Consider the following 23,190-nt stretch of genomic DNA (forward strand, 5'->3'; position numbering starts at 1 on the left):
CATTGTATTTGAAATTCAAGTAACAGGTTAATTTTCTCTTGAACATGATGGTCGAAGTACGTCGTACATGTAACTAGTGTGTAAATGTTGTCTGCACTTTCAACCATCATAACTAACAGAGAAAAACAGAACTGTCCGATAAATGAATAAAAAATTGAATTTAGAATTAATAAACCCATATGTCCCCCATTATGCTTTTACTTGCGGTAAAAATCGACATCAGACGTGATGACGTGTATTTGAAAATCTCGTGATACATGATGCATTACTTGAACAAAGGAAACACTAAATTTAAGTTAGATAAAAACTTGATGAATTACTAATTTTACACTTTACTAAACCTACCGATTCGTTAAATGGCAGAACATTAGAGAGGATTCGTGCGTTGTTAAATCTTTGATTGAATACTTTTTCCTTTCAGCACTTTATAGATAACAAGTTCCGCTGTCCACTTTGATACCAAGAAGACAGAATTTAGGATTTTTTTAATTCCAAAAGTGGTAACAACAAGAAAGACAATCAGACGACAACAACTTGACAACATATGGTATATCAACAACTGAAGAAAATGAAAGCCATACTTTTACTCTGTTATATCGTTTCAATAGCAGGTAAGTATTAACAATAGTCGATCAAGTATAAGTACAGTTGTTCATAGTTTTTAGCTCTTTTCAAAGGTATTGTTTTGCATAAATATCTCTATTTGTCTATGTATTAGTCGCCATTTTCTTAAGGTAGTATGGGAGTATTTTAATGAAATAATGACAGCGTTATTATACTTTGCCTAAATTTTAAATAAAATTTTTGAAAAAATATACTAAAAAGAGTTATATATAAAAGGTCTAAGTGCTTGCGTCTAGCTACATATTCTGCTTTTCCATATTTAGTAAAGATTATACATACGAAAAACACTTTTATGCTTCTAGATGATAGAATTTTAAAAAAAGATGCGAGAAGATGACTCTTATAAAATGCTTCTGAGTCAGGTTAACATATTCGTGTTCTTACTACCATAATGAAATAGATGAATATTGAGTACATTCATTAATTAGATAAATTAATATGAGCTACTTTAGGTATGCGAACACACTGTTACGTGTTGCGCTAGTGTATGCGAACCAACAGCTTCGCGTTTCTGTAGCGAACCAGTCTTAGAAAATTGCATTACCTGAATGGGCCTAATCATGTAAAGCTGTGGAAATAATTACAGCCCAGGGTGCTCTCCAGAAGTTCATATTATTGAAATATTTCAATACATATTTCATCGAGCCCAATCCATTAAATCACTATAAAGCGTAGCAACTCAATGATGTCGACTGACAGTCTAATTCCAACTTCCCGTTCACAGGTGAAAATCCTTTCCTACCTTTTTCTTTTTCAACTATCTCTCATTATATGTGATCATATATCTCAACAACTTTACAACTGCACATGCAATATTTGATTTAGCATCAGGAAACATCTTTTCTGCACAAATTTCTGTCGTTTAAGTATTGTTGACCTTGACCGTAGAGGTATTGAGTTCAAAATTAATAAGGATCTTCTTCTCAATCTATGTAACAATATTTAAAAGTAATGTTGAAATCATATATGTAGCATTTGATTTAGCACCCGAAAACCTCTGTTTTACACAAATTTCAGTCTATTTTATGGTAACTACGTTCTTGACCTTTGACATGGTGACCTCAAAATCAGTAAGGATCTTCCTCTGATAATGTGTGACCATATATAAGATTAAGATTGCAATCAGATTTTTTAAAGTCTTTGATATTGTATCCGGAAACGAAAATGACCGACTGACGGTCGGACGGGTCAACTATACATCTCTCGATATGAAAATTTACCGTACACATTTATCAAACATAAATAAAACTCTTTTTGAAATAACCTCATCTTGTATAACACTTTACCAAAATATGATTAATCAGCCAAAAGTTAATCAAATAAAATATGTTTAACTAAGCCTTTCGGGACCGCCCTATTAAAGGATATAAGTTTAGTGTAGGACGTTAAGGACCGCCTTCCATAACTACCGAGGAATGATATAGAGTTACTAACGGTTTATACGGAAGCTGCATTGTCTTCAGGATTCTTTTTTAATAAGAATGCAACACTATGATGATGTTTATATTTTTCCACCTAAAATATTTCAATCATTCAGACTTTTGAAAAAAAACCTTAGAGTTCAATACATTTGTCATAAATGTGTAAAAGTTATTTATAGAATTTAAATGTTTTGTGGATTAACCTTTACATGGAAGGCTTGGACCCATAAGTCACTAGGAATACAGGGGACGTTTTGTGGGTTAACCTCTACATGGAAGGCTTGGACCCATAAGTCACTAGGAATACAGGGGAAGTTTTGTGGGTTAACCTCTACATGGAAGGCTTGGACCCATAAGTCACTAGGATTACAGGGGAAGTAACAATAAAATAACAGACAGAAAAAAAGAACTACACTACACGAGGGTGTTGTAGAGTGAACCGTCAGGCCAAATAAATTATCAACAATATAAGTAAAAAATGATATCTATATTTAAGTCAGTCATAAGAGCTACAAATAAATCAGTCATAAGAGCTACAAATAAGTCAGTCATAGGAGCTACAAATAAGTCAAAGTCATACAATGTTTTAGCTTTTTGTAAATTAAGTATCACATACCGTTTAAGCTGCGTTCAAAGCATATTACTGGATTGTTTTTCACCAGGAATCCACAGGTCCAAAAGTCTGCATAGCTGCAAAATGTTTTAATAACAAAAAGTGATACAAAACATAATAAAAGGGAATACAAAGAATAACCAAAGGGATACAAAGATTAACAAAAATGTCTGTTAAATGAGGAAGAAAAAGATTGAAATAATCGTATTTTTTCTTTTTACAGCCCAACAACAAAATCAATTAAGACAAACGACAGGTTTTGGCAGAGGAAGACAAACAGGCGGTGGTACAGCTGGTACCTTCGGTGGTGCTGGTGCTGGTGGAACACAAAGAGGTTTTCCAGGAGCTGGTGCTGGTGGAACACAAAGAGGTTTTCCAGGAGGTGCTGGTGGAACACAGAGAGGTTTTCCAGGAGCTGGTGCTGGGCAATTTGGGGGTTTTGGACAACCAGGTGCACAATTTGGTGGCGGTCCAGGTGGACGTTTTGGATTTCCGGGTGGTCCTCCGGGTGGTCCTCCTGGTGGCCCATTTGGATTTGGTATGGGTGGACCTCCAGGATTTGGACCCCCTCCAACCAGATTTGGACAAGGATTTGGTGGTGGAGCAGGATTAGGTGGTAGACCAGGTGGACAGTTTGGAGGCTTTGGAGGTCCAGCCGCTAGACCAGGTGGCCAGTTTGGAGCAGGTGGACTAGGAGGACAATTTAATGGAGCTGGAACTGATACACTAGGATCGTTTGGTGGTGGGGGAGCCGGAAACTCATTAGTGGGCACAGCATTTGGAACTGGAACACCAGGAACACCAGGAACAGGCACTCAAACAGGCACTCAAGCAGGAACTGGAGCTAGTGGAACACCGACAGGAAATACAGCTGGAACAAATGCATTGAATGGGTTTGGTGGACAAGGTGGCGGTGCTGGACAGTTTGCCAATGGTCTAGGTGGTTTCCCCGGAGGGCCAAATTTTGGTGGACAACAATTTGGATTTCCGCCGTTCAATGGTCTTGGTGGAATGAATAGACCTCCACGGCCATTTGGAGGACCTTTTGGACAATTTGGTGGTCCTCAGTTTGGTGCTGCCGGCGGTATGAATCCATTTGGTGGCGTGGCTACAACAGGGCAGTTTGGAGGTGGTGCGACACCTGCAGGACAGCTTGGAGGTGCGACACCTACAGGACAGTTTTTAGGTGGGGGTACACCAGGACAGTTTGGAGGTGGAGCAGGTACAGGACAGTTTGGAGGTGGAACAGGTACAGGACAGTTTGGAAGTGGAAATGCACTAGGAACAGGCGGAGCTGGGACAGGGCTTGGATTTGGAAATGGCCTTAATGTGGGAACTTTACCATCAACAGGTCTGTTTACAGAATTAGGTCAAGGTTCCACGTTAATTGACCCAGTAACGGGTAACAGAGTACGACCCCTGACAAATGATGTAGCCAATAATGCTATTGCAACACGAAGAGGGCAAACAGGTTTGTCGGCAGTACTTACATCTAAGATGATAGTTGTAAAATCATTAAGAGTTGAAGAAAGGAATTTAGAAATATACTTACATTTTTTTTAATTAGAAATATTAAGAATATTGAGACTATTGAAAAATATAGATTTTGGCTTTGGTCCGTATTTAAGTAGAAAAAAATATATATAGTATTATCTCATACATTCAAAATGTTATTTGTGAAGCTTTTATCAACTCTCAAACGTTTAGCTTTAAAATGCAAATTAATGCTGCATACTATATTTAAAACTGCTTTAGTTATTTTTATTGTATCATAGTTACTAATACGCATTATATTCAAAGTATTCCATCCTCTGTTGCATGTGTGTATCATCATAGCTTATGTGTTAGCTGTTTATAACGTAGCGTTAGATATATATAATCAGACTATATTTATAGCACTCAGGCGAGGCGGTAGAAATCCAAGGCGAGATGTTGTAGTGCAAAGAACAAGAGTATTCCCAAGGCAATTTACAAGTAGGCTATTGGTGGTGGTAAAAGCATGGTAACACCACAACCGCTTACGGCATGAATCCCCCCTTTTTTTGGTGCTTAATGTTTTTTAGTAAAAAAAATAATAATATTTAATTTTTTGTTTACCTATTTGATATGTTCGTTCTCTTATTCATAACTCTTTTGACAACAACAGTTTGTACATGCTGCCGTACGTCCGCTTGGCTCCGGCACATTTTAAGCACCATTCATTCATTAAATCATAGAATTTATAACATGTAAAATGTATCAATTCAAAAAGTGTTTATACTTTTCATTTTATTGGTGGTTCATATGTACAATCAATCACTTATCCAGCAATTTTAAATGTTCAATCCTCAGTAGCTTTTCGCAGTTCATTTCTTATAATCTACTGTTATTGGCAGATCGTACGGATACGTATAATTTACTGTTTTTGCCAGATCGTACGGATACGTATAATCTACTGTTATTGTCAGATCGTACGGATACGAGAAAGAACAAATTAAATAAGTGAACATAAGTTGTAAAATTATGAATTTTAAATTTACCAAAACAATTAACCGCCGAAAAAATGGGGTCAATGCCCCAAGTGCTTGAGGGTTACAAAATACATTTGAATATAGCTATTTAAAATGTGCAATTTTGCTTCTTCATAGTTTTTGTTATGACTGTTATTAAAGATACACAGATTAAATGTTATGCACTTGATGTTATTTCTGTCCATAACTGAAATTACCTCCTTTAGTTTTGAATCAATGTAATGATTTAACCTTTTAACTTATGATACGGATCATTATTTCTGTTCTAAATTGGTATTTTGAAATAAGAATTTTTGTCAGCATTAAGAAGAACTTCTATTGAATAGCAATTTTATCAAAACTATATATGCTCACACTATCGAACAGACATGACATTTGCCGTTTCTTATTAGCAAATAAGATTTTGTTGGCTTTATTGGGAAACGACCATTCAATTAGGGGGTTGAGATGGTATTTTTTCTCGGGACAAACAATTAATTTCAGTGGCATACAGGAACGAGAATATTTTTTATAAACTTTATGCCATATTTATTTTCTACCAATTATTTTTTTTCACTCTCTTCTGAAACCTTTTTTTCGAAACATTTAGAATTAAACAATTTATTAACAACATCAAGTAAATGTAGGTTATATTGGTTAAGAAATTGTTAAGGAATTGCTCGAAAATAATATTTTAAACTGACTTTGTTGACAAAAATGTAAATAGTGGAGATTTATTTGGATAAATGGTATGAAATATTTATTTTAATGCATGAGTTTCGGCTTATTACTTATCAAGCAAACTAGTCACTATTTTTTTCAGCATGCTTACCTATATTTTTTGCAGTTCTCCTTTTACTAGCCAACCTTTTTTGCTTTGTATTGCATTGCTTTGCATTGTTGCTTATAGCCATATTTATTTTCTAGATAGAAGACGACTTTTAGCCAACCGGCAGCGGAATGTTTTAAGAACACGTAAGAATATAATCTGACGCATCAATTGTCACATCAGCTGTAAACTATATGATAGAAAGAAAATCAATAAACAAAATCACTGCTTACTGCAAATTGATTGATATTTCAGTACCGTAAAACGTCTTCCTAATCCTGCCCGTTAGATTTACCCTCAATGCTTAATGTTATATGTGCAATGTATCAATAGCATCTTTTGTTCGCATGCAAAAATAAAACATGACTGAAATACAGTCAAACCAGTATATAAAAGTCACCCTTAGGTAAAAAAACCCTGACAATACAGATGACATGTGAATTGAGGTCCAAAAGGCATACGTATTACTGACTACATAGGGACAACGGACAAGACAGGTTTTTGTTTAATAGATGTGACCTTAATATCAGGTCCAACTGCATACGAACTCGAACAATATAAAAAAATGTAAGAAATCGAAAAAGATAAAACTATACGAAATCAAATAGCTGAACTAATAAACTTCAATCATAACACAACAGGCATTTATTTTAGATGTTCACTTAGGCTGGTACCAATATACAACACTCATGTATATATATATGTTATCTTTCAGGAACAGCAGCTGGCAGCGGAACAGGTCAGTGAACTTAATATCATTTAATTTCACAGCATGCACTTACTAACATCTCAAATTTCCCCGAATAACGTTTTAATATGATTCCAGAAACTGCAGCTTCATGTAAAAAAGGGTAGAATTGATTTTTTCTGTCAACATATCATCTTAAAAAAACAGATTAAAAGCTACAGTGGCTAGGATTCTGGAATTATAACACACCCTGCAAACCTTGGTATTAATGCCTACCTTCATATAGGTTCATCACTGGTCATCTGAATTGTGAGAATTTAAAATTGAGGAAAAAAATCTTTGATCGGATTATCTGGAACAAATTTAATAAAATTTGATTTGAAAAAAATTAATATACTTGAACCATAAAATAGCCCTGTCTAGCAACAATGATAAATATTAACGGAAAATGTTTTAAAAATTGTTTTGTTAACATTTTTTGAAAACAATAATTGTGTAAAATCGATTTATTCTGACGGCGATTTTAAATGTCAATTTCCCACGATGTCATTACACAATAATTCCTGATTAATAAAACATATCCCTATTGACATTCCGTCAAGCCAATGTTGGCCATTGCAACAACATGCAGCAAGTGCGGATGTTAAAATATTAACCAGAGCAGGAATTCATAGTCTATGATGCTCAAATACAACCCAATAAACAAACATGTTCTCGGTGCCAATAGGAACCAAATAAAATGAACACATGGCTGGTGATACCAGTCATGGCGACATTGTTCATGATTCAAATATAAATCAAACGACATTGTTCATGATTCAAATATAAATCAAAATATACCATGAAGCCATTGTTCATAACGCCAATATTAAGAAAACCCTTATGAGTGTTGGTTGTATTCGTTATTCAAGTATCATTATATATCACGACTCCTTATCCATAACGGACGAAAATCTTACAAAAATCTGATATAAAACATTGTCGAATTTCTTTGTTATTTTAGAGAACTTGTTGTTGATGGTAGATCTTTGATCGATTTGTTTAATTTATTCACAAATGTTTTACACAAGTGGCGATTTAGAGTTTGCAATGATGTCTAACACTTGTCTATTGTCGAAGACTACGTTGACCTCAAGATTTCTTTTCATTATTTGTGTCGTTTTGTTACTGTCTCATTGACACATACACAGCATTTCCTTTTATTCATAGTTATGTATAATTACAGGATTTCTATTTCCAACAAACTCACTCTCAATGAGTACAGGTTAGACTTATTATGTAGTTTACAAGGAACATGCTATGTAGGACATAAAATTAGAACTGCAACTAAATCAATATAGCAAGTTGGCGAAGAAACTAAATCAATATAGAAAGTTAGCGAAGAAATTAAATCAATATAGCCAGTTAGCGAAGAAATTAAATCCTTGTGCAAGTTAGCGAAGAAATTAAATTAATATAGCAAGTTAGCGAAACAATTAAATCAATATAGCAAGTTAGCGAAGAAACAGTTAAATACATTATGAATACCAGAAAGTTTAGATAAAAGATATTTGACTTTGTAGATCATTTCTATTTAACTCAGTGTGATGCCGTTAAATGAAGTGGTATAAACTTTTCAAATGAAGTTTGAATATATACATTTTCCTGCATTACCTTGCTTTTTCCTTTATCTATTTGAATATATCTGTATTTTGGAACATATGTTCTTTTCCTTGGATTATTATATTTCCAGCTTCTTTTGCTTGTATAGCCGATGTGCATTATTGTCTGCCTTTTACTCTCTGGCTCTTCTTTGCTTTCCTTTACTTTCTTTTCTGAATTCATAATGCATATGCTTCCATTGAAGTTGACCTTGCAAATTTTGCTAACTTTGGACAACCTGAGATCATTCCAGCGGGAATTGCGATGCAAGGAGATAATACTGCATCAGCAGGACTTCAAAATTTAATGAGGCTAACAGACTTTGGTTTATCAGAAAATAGTGGACTTTCTACCAATTCAGACACTACATCTTTTTTTCCTGCAAATGCCATAAGTGCCCAAGGAGATTCTTTTGATCCTTCAAATTTCGGCATAGCAAGACATCAAGAAAATGCTTTAGGTCAAGACGTTGGAATAGTTCAAAGAGAACCTGCTGAAATGTTATTGAATACAAATTCCGATGGATTTGGACTAAGTAATGCCTTTGGAACGTTAACACGGATGATGACACCAGGTTAGGATATAGTTCTACAAATGTAGTTTAAATATTTTCACATTTGATCGTATTTATTTTACAATTCCATTAAAAAAAAATTTTAAAGAACAAATAAGAATAATAATTCAATTTCTTGGTTTAGCTAATTGTTTTGGCTTGCTGTTTATCCGTTTAATATTTCGCCTTAAATGTCTTTATTTCCTTTTTGATTTTGATATTCATAAGAAATAAATAATAAGATAGCATATTTTATGACAGAGAGAAATGATTTAAATATGTCCAGTATAAGCTTTACTGACTGGAGTCAAATGGCCAACAGTCCACAAGATGGTGCAGAGCGTATGTCTTCATTGAATTCGTAGTATAGAGTGTAGAATATTTTGGGAGGCACGTAGCGCTCATAAAAGTGACGACAGATAGCTAGACAAATTCAACCAATACTATTTTTTCGTCTTTTTTTCCTTTCTTAATTAAAAAATCAGTTCAATATTCTTTTTATTACTATTCGATTTCTTTTAAAGTCGATTGAAATCAAAGTTTTTCATTTTTGATTTAAAAAAAGATAATAGCGATAAAAATATATATTTTGATTTTCTGAAGTGTGTAATTTGTTTGGACACAAAACGGACTGTGACGCTAAAAAATCTAGCAAAGGACAGAATGATATGAGGAAAAATGGATGAATAAAGTTCAGCATGATCATCCATAGTCATAAGACTTGTATGTGGATATACATTATAGATATTATATTTATTAGACTTTTTGAATTTGCTTCTGCTTTGAAACAAACCAATTATTTACCAGCTTTACTTTCGGAAATAACTATCTTTAACATTACAGGGAATTGTGTGTTCATTTATAGCGCTTTGCTTATAAAACTTATGAGATTAATAATAGAAACTATATTGTGCTTATACGCAGATTGGGTACGTTGCGCCTTAAATTAGCAGTGCTTTGGGTGCTTACAGGGAAATGATTTTTTTGTTGTTGGAAATGTCTGCGTCAGCTTATATTCCTCCTTGTATCAAATGCAGTGTGCCTCTATCGGGTAATTCAAAAGCTTTCATTGATAATTTTTGAGAATTAATGGAAAAAATTCTTCAGAAATTTTATTAGAATTGAAATCATTACCTGCTTTAAGATAAAGTTACTTAAACATGATTTTTTAATAATTTTAATCGACATTTTTAAAGCTTCTTTCAAATCTTGTTTGAAAACCAGGGCACATTAATTTATATATTTCAAATGACATATTCATATTAGGGAGTACCAGTTCTTCAGCGTCATCTGGCACTCAATTACCATCACAAACTCTCGGAACATCAAGCACATCCACTGGAACTAACAATGGTAATTTAGCTTATAGTTCAAATTTCTAATATGATATAGAGCGATAAATTCAGTCTCTTGAAAAATCATTATACAAAAATTAATAGCATTTGTCTAAAGAAATGTACTTTTTTAAACATAGTCTCAGAATTTCTTGGACTTATGATTTATATCCATTTAGGAAATTATAGCCCTAAACGCGTTAATATAACCAATATTAGATAAGACTTAGTGGTCCCAACCTACGACTCATTCTTACCTGTGAATATGATTAACCAATTCTGTATTTTATTTACGTCTCACCTTATGCATTCAAATATACAAAACAATCACATAAGATACACTTTTTTTTTATACATAAGCCTATCTGAACAGATTTATGTGAAATGATAACAACTAAAACAACACATATATATGTATATATATATATACATTAAAATTAAATATAAATTATGAAAATATACATCATAGTACAAGATAAAACTTTTTGGCGTCATTTCAAAATAAAATTAAGTTTTTTGGCACGTAATTACAAAATATTTTCGAATACCATCCCCTGACAGTCTATAAATTTATTAAAAAATTTCATCAATTTTAAGAGATTCAATGTAGCATGCAAGAAATTAATTTATTTATTTTAAGTTTTGATCTGTTTGAAACTAAACTGATACATGTATCTATTGGAATACGTACAGGGATATATCAGAATGCTGTATTATACAGCATTTAAACTATTTTAATGGTTTCTTTTAACACATATATTCTTGAACATCCGTTGTATAAGTATATAAGGTATTGCTCAAGAAAGTACAGAGAGATATGAAAAACATTGAATAAGTTCAAGACTCGGGACGTTCGTCGTCAATTCCAGAGTGACAATGTATCACGATGAAATAGATGAATGCGTTCTTTAATTATAGTATGATGGAATATACATCAAAGGCTTATTTATGTAGGCTTGACGCGCGTTTCGTTTTTGAAGACTCGTCAGTGGCGTTCGAATTAAAGCAGATGGATGGCAAGATAAATTACAAAAGTTCGAGAGCAATGAGCCTGATTCTAGTTAACAACAATTTACTTTTCAAAAATAAAAGGGGACAAAGATAAGTGCAGTAAGACTTTCTGGTCGATTTAAATTGTCATAATATGCTGAGGGAATTAGAAAAATGACTATTCTAATTAGATTAATATTTTCAAAGAAATGGTACGGTCATAGACACATACGTATCTTATTTGTCTTGTGATGTATTTATAGAATAAAGCGAGCAAACTTCTTGAATGTCGAAAAGATTTTGATTCTACACGACTTTAAACTGATATCTAAGTTTATTTTCAAATCTTTGCATGAATTAATGGTATTTTGAAAACTAACCAAGGTTAAATTAACATATTTTCAGCACAAGGAACTAATCTGGGTTCAAATGCTTTACCTGATATGACAACAGGTATGAACGCTTGGTCTGGAATGCCAGATATGAACTCTTGGCCGTCTGGAATGACACAAGGTATGCCTGGCCAGTCTGGAATGACTTCAGGCATGAATGCTCTGTCTGGAACGGCACAAAATGGTGCGGCCGGTATGGCACCCAATGGAAATGGTTTTGGAGGAGCCAACCTAATGAATGGAATGTTTTTACCTCCCATGATGCCTGGAGGTATGGGAGGGATGGGCGGAATGGGTGGAATGCCGCCTGGAGGTATGGGTGGGATGGGTGGAATGGGTGGAATGATGCCTGGAGGATTTGGTGGGATGCAACCCGGAATGAATGGCTTAGGTATGGGGCAACAGGCAAATGGAGCTACAACAACAGGTTCGTCATCAGGAACGACTGGAGCAAGTTCAGCTTCATCAAGAACAACAAATGGAGGTACTACTGGTTCCGCAGGCATGATGCCTGATTTAGGGGGTCTTGGTGGAATGTTTCCTTCAATGATGCAGGGAATGGGATCAAATGCTGGCGCTGCAGGAATGCAATTCGGTACACCTGGTTCTACAATGGGAGCAAATAGCTTAGCTTCAACAGGACAGACCGCAAGAAACGGTATGGGTACGAGCGCATTTGCAGCGATGAATCCTAATCAATTTTCTAGCGCTTCAAGAAGCAACCAGCCTTCAGCTACTAGTGGTTCAAACACCGGAAGTGTTCCGGTGATGTCTAATGTTGGTGGTAGGGCGGGAATGGCTAATATGTTTCCATTTGGTAATTTATTATAATACTAACACCAACTATGTTCTGACCAGTTTTTAAAGTTGTTTTCAATCTATCTTTGATACAATTACAAGTATCAATAAGGTGTCTTTGCCTTTAGAAAGGAATATTTCTTGATTTAATGAGAGATTTAAAAACATATAAGTAAACTGGTTCGAATGTAGACAAATTTCCGTGGATACCATATATAACAAAAAGTAAAATAACAAAAATACCGAACTCCAAGGAAAATTCAAAACGAAAGTCCATTATCATATGGCATAAGTAAAAGTACTATTAATATTAAGGAACATATGAAAGGTATACCAGAATTTTGTTGGTGTTAGAAAATTATTAGGCAGTAGTTAGTAGAAAGCTATTTCATTCATGCGAAGTGCGTTCTTGCTCCCAAATTGCTAGAATAGTACTGATATCGCATTTCAGCGTTGTACCAGCAAATTGCGTTTTTAGTATGTTCTTTACTACAAATTAAGTTGATTTTACCCAAAAATATCATCTGTTTAGAAATGTTAGTGTTCTGGGTTACAATTTTCTTTCACTAATGCATATCATGAAGATGGTATGCATGTTCAAAAGCGTTGGCTATTCTGTATTTCTGTAACATTGACACCCGTTATCTGTTTGTTGTACAACCATCCTCTTGTCCTTGACTTTAAAATCCGTCAGTTGTATTGTCTTTTCTGAACTTAAACATCCATTGGCTATAATTGTCACTTGTTTGTGTGCTGTATTTCTTATCTTTCTATAATAGTATCTTCATATATCGAAACACAAAAACATTGTGATAAGCAATGTCTTTTATTTACTTTCTGCCCTTGACGCCATTGTCTAGTATTTCCTATTTCTACATTGTCCAATTTTGCCTACTTGTTTCTATATAACTATACAATACTTTATATCTTGCTATAACCCGAAGAGTTTTCTTTTTTGAATATATAGAACTATTACTCGACGAGTTTTCACGAGAAGGTGTTAACCGATAATTCTGAGTCTTATTTCATATAGAGTAATTCCACTTCTTTGTTTGTATTACTTTGCTTAGCTCGTGTCAAAATCACCATTTTATGAAATATTATATGTTTGTTATGAACGGTTTTATTGGATCAGCTTAAATAGATCAAGGGAGTGGTAAACAAAATAAAGCAATTTATCTTAGGGATACTTAAATCTGACATGAAAAAATATTAACTAGTTATCATATGATAATGATCAATCAAAGTTACCATTATCTATGATCTGTCAGTTAGTTATGTTTTTCGTATTTACAAAAAATAATACTTCTATAAAATAAGGAGATGTGGTATGATTGCTAATGAGACAAACTATCCACCAAAGTCCAAATGACGTAGTTCTTAGCAAATATATGCTTATTCTCATAATAAACACGAATCAATTTATGAATGTAAATAGTTTCTATGCCGTCTAAAACAACAACAATGGGTCTTGTTTGAAATCTGTTATTCTATCATCTGAGTTTGAATTTCTATCAGAATGTAAACATTGTCAGTAAGGTTATGATAGTTGACTGCATAGTATTTGCATACAGTATAAAGTAAAATTTGGGAGGTGCACATAATTATACGGTGGTGTATTTAAAAAATTAAAAGTGTTATTTGCTTGAATTTTTAACTCGCCTGGCCCAAAGAGCCAAGTGAGCTTTTCTCGTCACTTGGAGTCCGTCGTCGTCGTCGTTAACTTTTACAAAAATTTTCTCCTGAAACTACTGGGCCAAATTTAAGCAAACTTGGCCACAATCATTATTGGGGTTTCTAGTTTACAATATGTGTCTGATGACCCCGTCCGCCAACCAAGATGGCCGACATGGCTAAAAACAGAGCATAGGGGTAAAATGCAAGTTTTGTCTATTATTTTGAAAACCATTATGAATAGAGAAAATCTGATAGGAGCAGAAATTTTCATAATGTTGAGCTCTACAAATTGTCCGTTATCGCCAATACCGTCAGACGACTTATAGGAGTTATTGCCCTTAAATGACAGATTTTACCATTTTTTTAAATGTTTGTCTTCTATCTTGAAAACTATAATAGATACAGAGAAACTTTAAATTGAAAAAAATGATCAGCAAGATAAGTTCTACAAATAAATCTGCATGGTCGGAATCGTCAGTCGACTCCTTATTAGAGTTATTGCCCTTTGATGACGATTTTTACCATTTTTTTTGCGTTTTTGCCTTATATCTTAAAAATTATAATAGATAAATAGAAACAGAGATTTTTGTCATCATTCTATTCTCGTCTACAATGTTGGAGAATGTCCTTTTTGAATATGCACATACACCAAAGTGAACGACACAGGCTCTTTAGAGCCGCTGGTTTAATACTGTGGCCTTGAAGATTTTGTTCACATATTAATTGGCTACAAATTGATATATCACTATATACTGCAGATAAGCGAGTAATGACCCACAAATTGTCTAAATATTTTCAGTATTAACTAGTTGATTTTTTAAGTCTGAATCGTTGTGCTGTTATGTTTGCCTCTCAAATTTTGGTAACATGTTCTAAGTTTACCACCTTTTTTAAAATTTTAAATCTGACGGGGAAACTCGACACAAAGATGAACAGTTTGTCATGACACCGTCACGAATCGTACGGCTTTAAAAAAAATTCACACGATACCATCTATGTCACGAATGGTACAGCTTTAGAAAAGTCACATGACCATCTATGTCACGAATAGTACGGCCTAACCAAATCAAAGGCTTTCATATTGGTACCTAAATATATTCCCAACTAGCTGCCATACATACTCCTTCAAAATCTTACCAATATGTTTATTTCCATATTTTAGATAGGTATTTTTCATATGACATATTGTGTATTTTTCCTGGAAGAAGGCAGTTTTACGATTAGAGTAACTTGCAATCATTGTGCATCTTACTCATGATTGAGACTGAAAGCTAATTGTGGCCTGGATATGTTCTAAATAGTAGTTAAACATGTTAAATATCATATGAGGGTTACTGTACAGTCCATTTATAATAAAACATAGTTAAAAATTATTCTTTTAACTGGGACATGTGTTTTTTTGGTTTGAACAAGTATAATTACGAACTGTAAAAGGGATACTAGTACTTAAGTTGTGCCTTTGGGCCATAGACAGAAAATATTGTTTATTCGATTAGATATGTATTCGGAAATGATTTATTTTTTGGGGTTCGAAGCGGTCATTTGGCCAGTGATCTTTAAAATCTTTCTGTGACATATCATATATTGACACTATTCCTAGCATCACCCATGTACATGTAACACGTCTTACTCTAACATTCACGTGTAGATTGTCGGTCCATTTGACAGTGATCTTTACCATCACCTATGTAACATGTCTTAATCTATAACATTCACGTGCAGATTGTTTTATTTCCTATCTTTTGTCATCTTCACTAGTTTAAGTTATGCATATATATATATATATGGAATCTTTCTAAAGTGATAATTACATTCAACGTTACACTAGATGCAATTCAAATGACTTTCGTTCGAAGACACATAAACTAAATCAAATCGCTTATATTGCTAAATGTTTGTAAATATTTTCCATATTTCTAGGTCGTAACGTCATTAATTCGTTTGAAGAAAAAAATTGTGAAATAAACAAATATTTACTTAACAATATTGAATTCAATCATGGTATGAAATTTAAACCATAAAATTGAGAATGGAAATGGGGAATGTGTCAAAGAGACAACAACCCGACCATAGAACAGACAACAGCAGAAGGTCACCAACAGGTCTTCAATGCAGCGAGAAATTCCCGCACCCGGAGGCGTCCTTCAGCTGGCCCCTTAACAAATATATATACTAGTTCAGTGATAATGAACGCCATACTTAACTCCAAATTGTACACAAGAAACTAAAATTAAAAATAATACAAGACTGACAAAGGCTAGAGGCTCCTGACTTGGGACAGGCGCAAAAATGCGGCGGGGTTAAACATGTTTATGAGATCTCAACCCTCCCCCTATACCTCTAGCCAATGTAGAAAAGTAAACGCATAACAATACGCACATTAAAATTCAGTTCAAGAGAAGTCCGAGTCTGATGTCAGAAGATGTAACCAAAGAAAATAAACAAAATGACAATAATACATAAATAACAACAGACTACTAGCAGTTAACTGACATGCCAGCTCCAGACTTCAATTAAACTGATTGAATGATTGTCTTCATCATATGAATATCAGGCACAATCCTTCCCGTTAGGGGTTTAGTATCAGCATGGAATAATTAATTCAGTTTGTAACTGAAGGCTTTACATATTATTTGGATACATAAAAAGACAGGGAGTACCGAACAATATGTTCTTGGTATTGACATGACATGAATAACATTTTTTTATGTAAATTTAGTATTGTACTAAAACAAACGTTGCACTTCCATCAAGTAAAGGTGACTTAAGAGAGCTATTTAGGTTTGTTTTGATGCTCATACGTTTTATGTATTTGACTTTCAAAGTTTTTATCTCGAGCGTATCTGACTGTAGGTTATTCCAGAGACACATGGCATGTGTGCATTGATATGATGCAATACACTTATAATCACAGATGACGGCAAATTCAAAAAGTGACTGCTAAAATATTCTGATCTCCTTTAATTTTTCTTTTGCATATTCATTTAAAAAGGACAATAAAAACGTAACAATTTAAAAAAACAAATTGATAGTCATCATTTTTCGTTATCAGGGACAATTATTCCTCCAATATCGTATAAGGAAAATGCAGTGAGAAAATGTAAACAGAAATAGACACAGGCTGAACGGGACTGACTGATCACGGCTGAACGAGACTGACTGATCACGACTGAACGGGACTGACTGATCACGGCTGAACGAGACTGACTGATCACGGCTGAACGAGACTGACTGATCACGGCTGAACGAGACTGACTGATCACGGCTGAACGAGACTGACTGATCACGGCTGAACGGGACTGACTGATCACGGCTGAACGGGACTGACTGATCACGTTAATTTTTAAGAATTGCCAGAATAAAAATGACTTATATAGCCGCAGATACACAAAATCAAATGTAGGATATAAAAAAGAAAAGAAAAAAATATATTTGAATCAACAAATGAAATTACAGAAAGTGAAATTTGTATAACAGTATTTGTGTGAAATATCTTTGTCACAGACATATCAGACAGTTCCTACTCATGTTCTTAATTAACTACATATCACTTGTTTTCTTTTTCTTAAGTTGATCATTTATTATAAACGAGTTAACACGAAAAGATTTCCATTCACTGAGCTTTTTTAACCAGTTCTAGTTGCTTTTAATATCTTCTTTGGCTTGCTTTCTAGGTGCACCTAGTCTAGAAAATGAACTGATAAATTTTCTAGGACTAGATCCACAGTTCACAATACCATAAGACGGGTTTGAGCTTGGAACATCCGGTAAGAGTTCTTCCCCTTCCCAGTCACTTGTTTAACTGCTTGTTTGGATTCTATTGATAAGTTCTCGTTGTGTAATAGCATTTTACTACTTTGTCAAAGCAATCTGTTAAATACACTTACGCGATATTGCACTTTGGTATTACAAAGGTTTATTTGTTTTAATTTGTAGACTGCAATAGAACAAATAAAAAGTGAAAAATTTGTCCTTCTGTAATGTTATCATGTAACCTAAGGGTTATAACTATTATAGTATATTACTCGCGTACATCTAATCACTAAAATTGTCATAACATACATTTTTTGTAAGTTTAATAATGAAAAGTAGTGGTTCTGATTGAGTGGGAAGTTCACTTTTTAATATTTGATCATTTTTAATTATAGGAGGCGCCAATCAAGGTTAGATGGAAGTGACGTATTTGGTTGTTGTGGGAACTTTGAACATTAAAAGAGACGAACTCTTAACATCATAACTGATCTGATATACAATATGAACTTGCATTTCTTAATGCTTATTATTCATAAGAAAATAAAATCAATAAGTGACAATTATACAATGTGGGATATGATATTCATATATATACACTAATGTGCTTTAAATCCATACGATACATGTTAACTTGCATTTAATCAAAAGGTTAGATTGAATGCTTGTTTGTCATGCTTGAAAGTCGAAAATAGTTGTCTTGGTATGCTTTGAAATGGAAAACTGAAATAAATAGATCTACTTATTTAAGTAAAATTAAAACAATTAAATGATCTAGAGCAAAAATAACATATATGACACCTTATAAGAGGTACTTCTAGTACCTTACCGTCAAACCAATAACTGTTTATTTGTCAGGTGCTTTGGGAAATATTATTCATGTGAAATGAAACAATTAATAACGTTGAGAAAATTTAGAGTAGACTGTACATTTAGCATATACTAATATTAGTTGTTGTGTATTGTATACGAAAGGGTAATAAAATTTTATAGATATTTGACTTTGTTTGTCTCAAGAGTCAGTAGTATGCAATCGACCATGATATATCTTTGTAAAGATGTAAATATTGCATTTATATACCGTGCGAGACCCTGATGCGTCGTTAAACGCCCCCGTAGTTCGTTGTAAATCTCTGATATAAAGATATAAAAAAAAATCACTGTACTACTATTAGCATCCATATTGTTTTCGTGTATTTTTGTCTTTAAGTGCAAAAAAGATGACAATGATGAACCTATATGTTAAAATTATCTAAGGCATTGCATGTTCTCAAAGGTGCTGCATCGAGTGATTACCAAAAAAAAATAATTACAAAAGCATGTATACACAATGTGTTTATATTTTTTTTATCAGTTGTATATAACAAGATAGAAGATCCTTACAACAAGGTACTATGTTGAATATGTGTCCCGTAACAAGCCATTTAACCGAAGAAATGTTGGTATTCATGTACATGTATACTGGTATTCTGTTAAAAATATGGGTGAACGATAATTATCAAATTGCGTCATAGTTTAGTTTGTGACGATTTCGAAAAATGTTTTGAATTGTAAATGTGCAAATCAAGATTTATTAGTTCTAGCTGCGCAACTGGAGGAGTGAGTACCCGACGGATCTCGCTTTTCCATCTGTGTAAAGCTTATAAAAAGAAATTTGCTTTTTTCAATACTGCGATCTTACTAGTATTCTTGCACAGCAAAATAAATATGAAAAAGGAAAGGGTTATTGAGATCTTTATCAGGTTTAGTCGAACAATTGTACCCCATCTCTACGCCATACACCCGTAATGACCAACACAATATATGGTAAACGAAAAATAAATTTACATATGAAAAAAGTGCTTTATAGATAGATATTCTGTATTGCAAAAAAAGGGGGGAAGACGGAAATTGGCATATAAGATTTCCCTCCTGATTTTTGTTCGATATGTCAAACGGATTTTACTCAAGATTTGATATGTAAAGTTCGAAATTCGATGTTCATATTATTTACAAAAATATAATTCCAGTTGACTTATATTTTTCTTAATTGTCGTATGATTCCTCAATTTTCGCAAAAAAGTTGAATATGTTTTATATATTCTATGGCGTAGTTTTACTACAAAACACGTGTACATAGACTTTATATTAAAAGAAAATCCCCTATTTTATCCAAATCTTCAAAAATGTACCGCTATTGAATTATTGTCTTCCCGTACTGATTCGCTGACAGCTTCTTAACCATGTCTTCTCTCGTTAGAATTAATCAAATATAAGGATTAATTAACAGAAAAAAATAAAATCAATTATATAACGATTTAAAATCATGCCAACCACTGATATTACGTAGACAGTATATTATTGTGTGTCTACATTCTTATATCATCTCATCTAAATTGATGGGATAAGCAATTTGGGTTCTAAATTTCGAATTTCGAATTTTAGATACTTAATCACGTAGGATCCTTCTTGAAATTAGATATTGTTATGATAATTTTTTCAAAAGAGGTCTATCTTCTTGTTGTAACTAAATAAGAAAACTGCAAAAGTATATACAAAACAAACAGACAAACAAACAAAAACAAAATTTAGATGAAAAAAAAGACATAAATAAAAAAAAAAACAATACCTTGTAACTTGCAGAAGTAAAATAAACTTCAACTTTCATTGTTTTAAAATTTCCACTATCAGTGAGGAGTGAAATCGGACGCATACCAACAAGGGCAGATATACAAAGAACTAGGGCACAGCCAGCAAGATCACAAATCAGCAGAACAGCCGGAATACCAATTACAACTAATGCTAGAAGAACAAGAGGCGAGTTACGAGACACTGAAATGACTGTTGGGGGTAGAACACAAACTGAAATACAAGCTGTAGATACATCTAGAACACAGGATAATGGAAGAAATAGAAATAATGCCATCAGGAATACTAGAGCAGAGAGTGCTAGAACAATTAGAACACAATCCTTTGGTATTGGCGAAACAGCTGCAACATTACCAGAACGAAGACAAACGGTTGCTGATGGTAGATCAAATTCAAACTTTGCTATCGTTCCTATGAATGTTGAACAAACTGGCGGAAGGACCTCAACTAACAGGAGACCAGTGTTAGCAATAGTCCCGATAAATAACAATGCTGAGCCAGCAGATTTTGTCAATTTTGCCAGAACTATTCCAAGATGTAAGTTGTATTGCTAAATCAATACGATGATAATTCACACATTATTGTTTTGAATCAGACCAAAAACGATTTCACAACAGAAAGATTTGTGCTGTCAAATATACATATGATTAAATCAAGACATGTTGATGCTACGACCAAACAAAATCACACTGAACAAGACATGTTAATGCTACGACCAAACAAAATCATACTGAACAAGACATGTTAATGCTACAACCAAACAAAATCATACTGAACAAGACATGTTGATGCTACGACCAAACAAAATCACACTGAACAAGACATGTTGATGCTACGACCAAACAAAATCATATTGAACAAGACATGTTGATGCTAGGACCAAACAAAATCATACTGAACAAGACATGTTGATGCTAGGACCAAACAAAATCATACTGAACAAGACATGTTCTTTACTCAAAAGTTTTGTTTCATGAAAATTTAGTAATGGCACATGTGTGAGGCGTTCTGCAAATGATGAAACTGATGCTATTCAATAAGAAAAAAAAATTATGTTATGGAAAGTACAGCTGATCTATTGCTATTATCCACCTTGAATGTTCGATAGGAGCAAATTACAAACATTTTAATGGAACGACATTGAATGAATGCATAGGTGGATAAACATTCCAACCCAATCATTTTCATGAGTTAATTTTTAATTTAAAAAAAAGTCCAAAACTAAGTAGAATGAAGCCGTATGTTAATTAAATGCAGTATTCTACACCCACCTGTAAACTGTTGGTTTAAAAAACATAAATTGGCCCATCAATTTTTTTTCTGAAATGAGATTCTTATTATTATTAATACAATACAATACAATACAATACCATACAATACAATACAATACAATACAATACAATACGTGTTTATTACAATTAAGGTTTTGGTCAGGGGGAAAGACAAAGGTACAATGTACAATCATAATTCAGTCACACAAATAATGCAATACAAGAATACAATGTATAATACTGGTGTGGTAATTAAATAAACATGATTTTAGATGTTGCAATAAGTATGTTTGATAGTAATGATTGTTTAGTATGTAGAAACTGTACTGTTGTATGAAGATTCATTTTTCTATTTACAGCTGTTTTACAACAAGCAAGATAGAATTATTACAGAAGGTAAATATGTTATAAGAAAAACGTACTTTATATTTAAAAATTAAAATTATGTTGGAAACAAACTTGCTCTAACAAAAACCAAAAAACAAAAATCCACCAAAAGAACAAGTTTCTTGTGAGAATAAACATTAAGTATCGCAGTATCAACGTGATACATTTTGTAATTAATTTTCAATATATATAAGTAACGAAGAAAGAAATGAATTTGAAAGTGTTTTTCATACCCATTGCAACGAAAATCATTATAGAATTTTATTACTATCATGTAGAAAAGGTAGCTCTACATTTCTTTTTTTCGTAAATAGTTATTTTGGAATGTTGTTTCGTTGATTTTTGTCCCAAACATCTGATAATTCATATTCGCTTATGAATAAGACTTAGAAAAAAGACTTAGAAAAGGTATAAAAAATGTAGAAATTATAGAAGATTGTAAAGGAATTTTACCCAAATAAGTAAACATTTTGTAAAATATTTATTCGAATATGTCTGTCACTGTAATGTTTTTAACTATTTCTTATAATCTTGCAGATTATTCAAGCTGTAGAAATCACATTTTGCTACATCGAGATAATATTTCACAATGTCATATTGTGTAAAAAGAAATGATTTATATGAGTATACAGATGATTAAACAAACATTTAATGAAGATTGGTGTCGATCCCAGAAGCTATTCAAAGTGCAAAGCTAGACACGCAATAGCTATACAATTTATATACCATTGTACATTTCTGTTAGATTTGAACCATAGGCAAAATCATTGATAACCGAAGAAACAATGCTGTTGAAATGTTTTGTTGTATAGTATATAATTACTTTATTGTATATATCGTATAATATGTACATGTTTTGTACATAGAGGGAATCCGAGAGTTGATATGCCAGGATATATATGTTTTTGTAATACTGTTTGTTTATAGTTATTTAACATGTATTTGCTATGTATGTGCTTGGTCAACGAAAGTTGAAATAGTCAATTGTCTAGTACAAGCTCTGATCCGTTTAAACTTCATAATTACATGTGCGTGATGTAGTTTGAACTTTAACATCACGTTGACCTTGCATTTATTGTTTCCAATAAAAATTCAGAAATAAAAA

General features: G+C 33.2%; 1 protein-coding gene across 10 annotated transcripts; it reads left to right on the top strand.

Annotated features, from left to right (window-relative positions):
* The first annotated feature begins 314 nt into the window (after positions 1-314).
* On the top strand, positions 315-23,190 carry LOC127730754 (uncharacterized). Of its 10 annotated transcripts, none has more exons than XM_052239289.1 (8): positions 315-611; positions 2,882-4,129; positions 4,555-4,632; positions 6,075-6,122; positions 6,692-6,715; positions 20,470-20,964; positions 22,058-22,094; positions 22,623-23,190. In XM_052239289.1, the coding sequence occupies exons 1-7, from the start codon at positions 545-547 to the stop codon at positions 22,078-22,080; spliced, it is 1,983 nt and encodes a 660-aa protein (XP_052095249.1). In that variant the 5' UTR covers positions 315-544; the 3' UTR covers positions 22,081-22,094; positions 22,623-23,190. The 10 variants fall into 10 exon arrangements, with proteins under 10 accessions (XP_052095249.1, XP_052095250.1, XP_052095251.1 ...); XM_052239282.1 differs by lacking the exons at positions 20,470-20,964; positions 22,058-22,094; positions 22,623-23,190 and adding exons at positions 10,125-10,211; positions 11,588-12,391; positions 18,198-18,795 and having other exon boundaries at positions 330-611; XM_052239283.1 differs by lacking the exons at positions 4,555-4,632; positions 20,470-20,964; positions 22,058-22,094; positions 22,623-23,190 and adding exons at positions 7,890-7,928; positions 10,125-10,211; positions 11,588-12,391; positions 18,198-18,795 and having other exon boundaries at positions 330-611.

This window comes from Mytilus californianus, unplaced genomic scaffold, assembly GCF_021869535.1.
Source record: "Mytilus californianus isolate M0D057914Y unplaced genomic scaffold, xbMytCali1.0.p SCAF_2, whole genome shotgun sequence".
Lineage (NCBI taxonomy): Eukaryota > Metazoa > Mollusca > Bivalvia > Mytilida > Mytilidae > Mytilus > Mytilus californianus.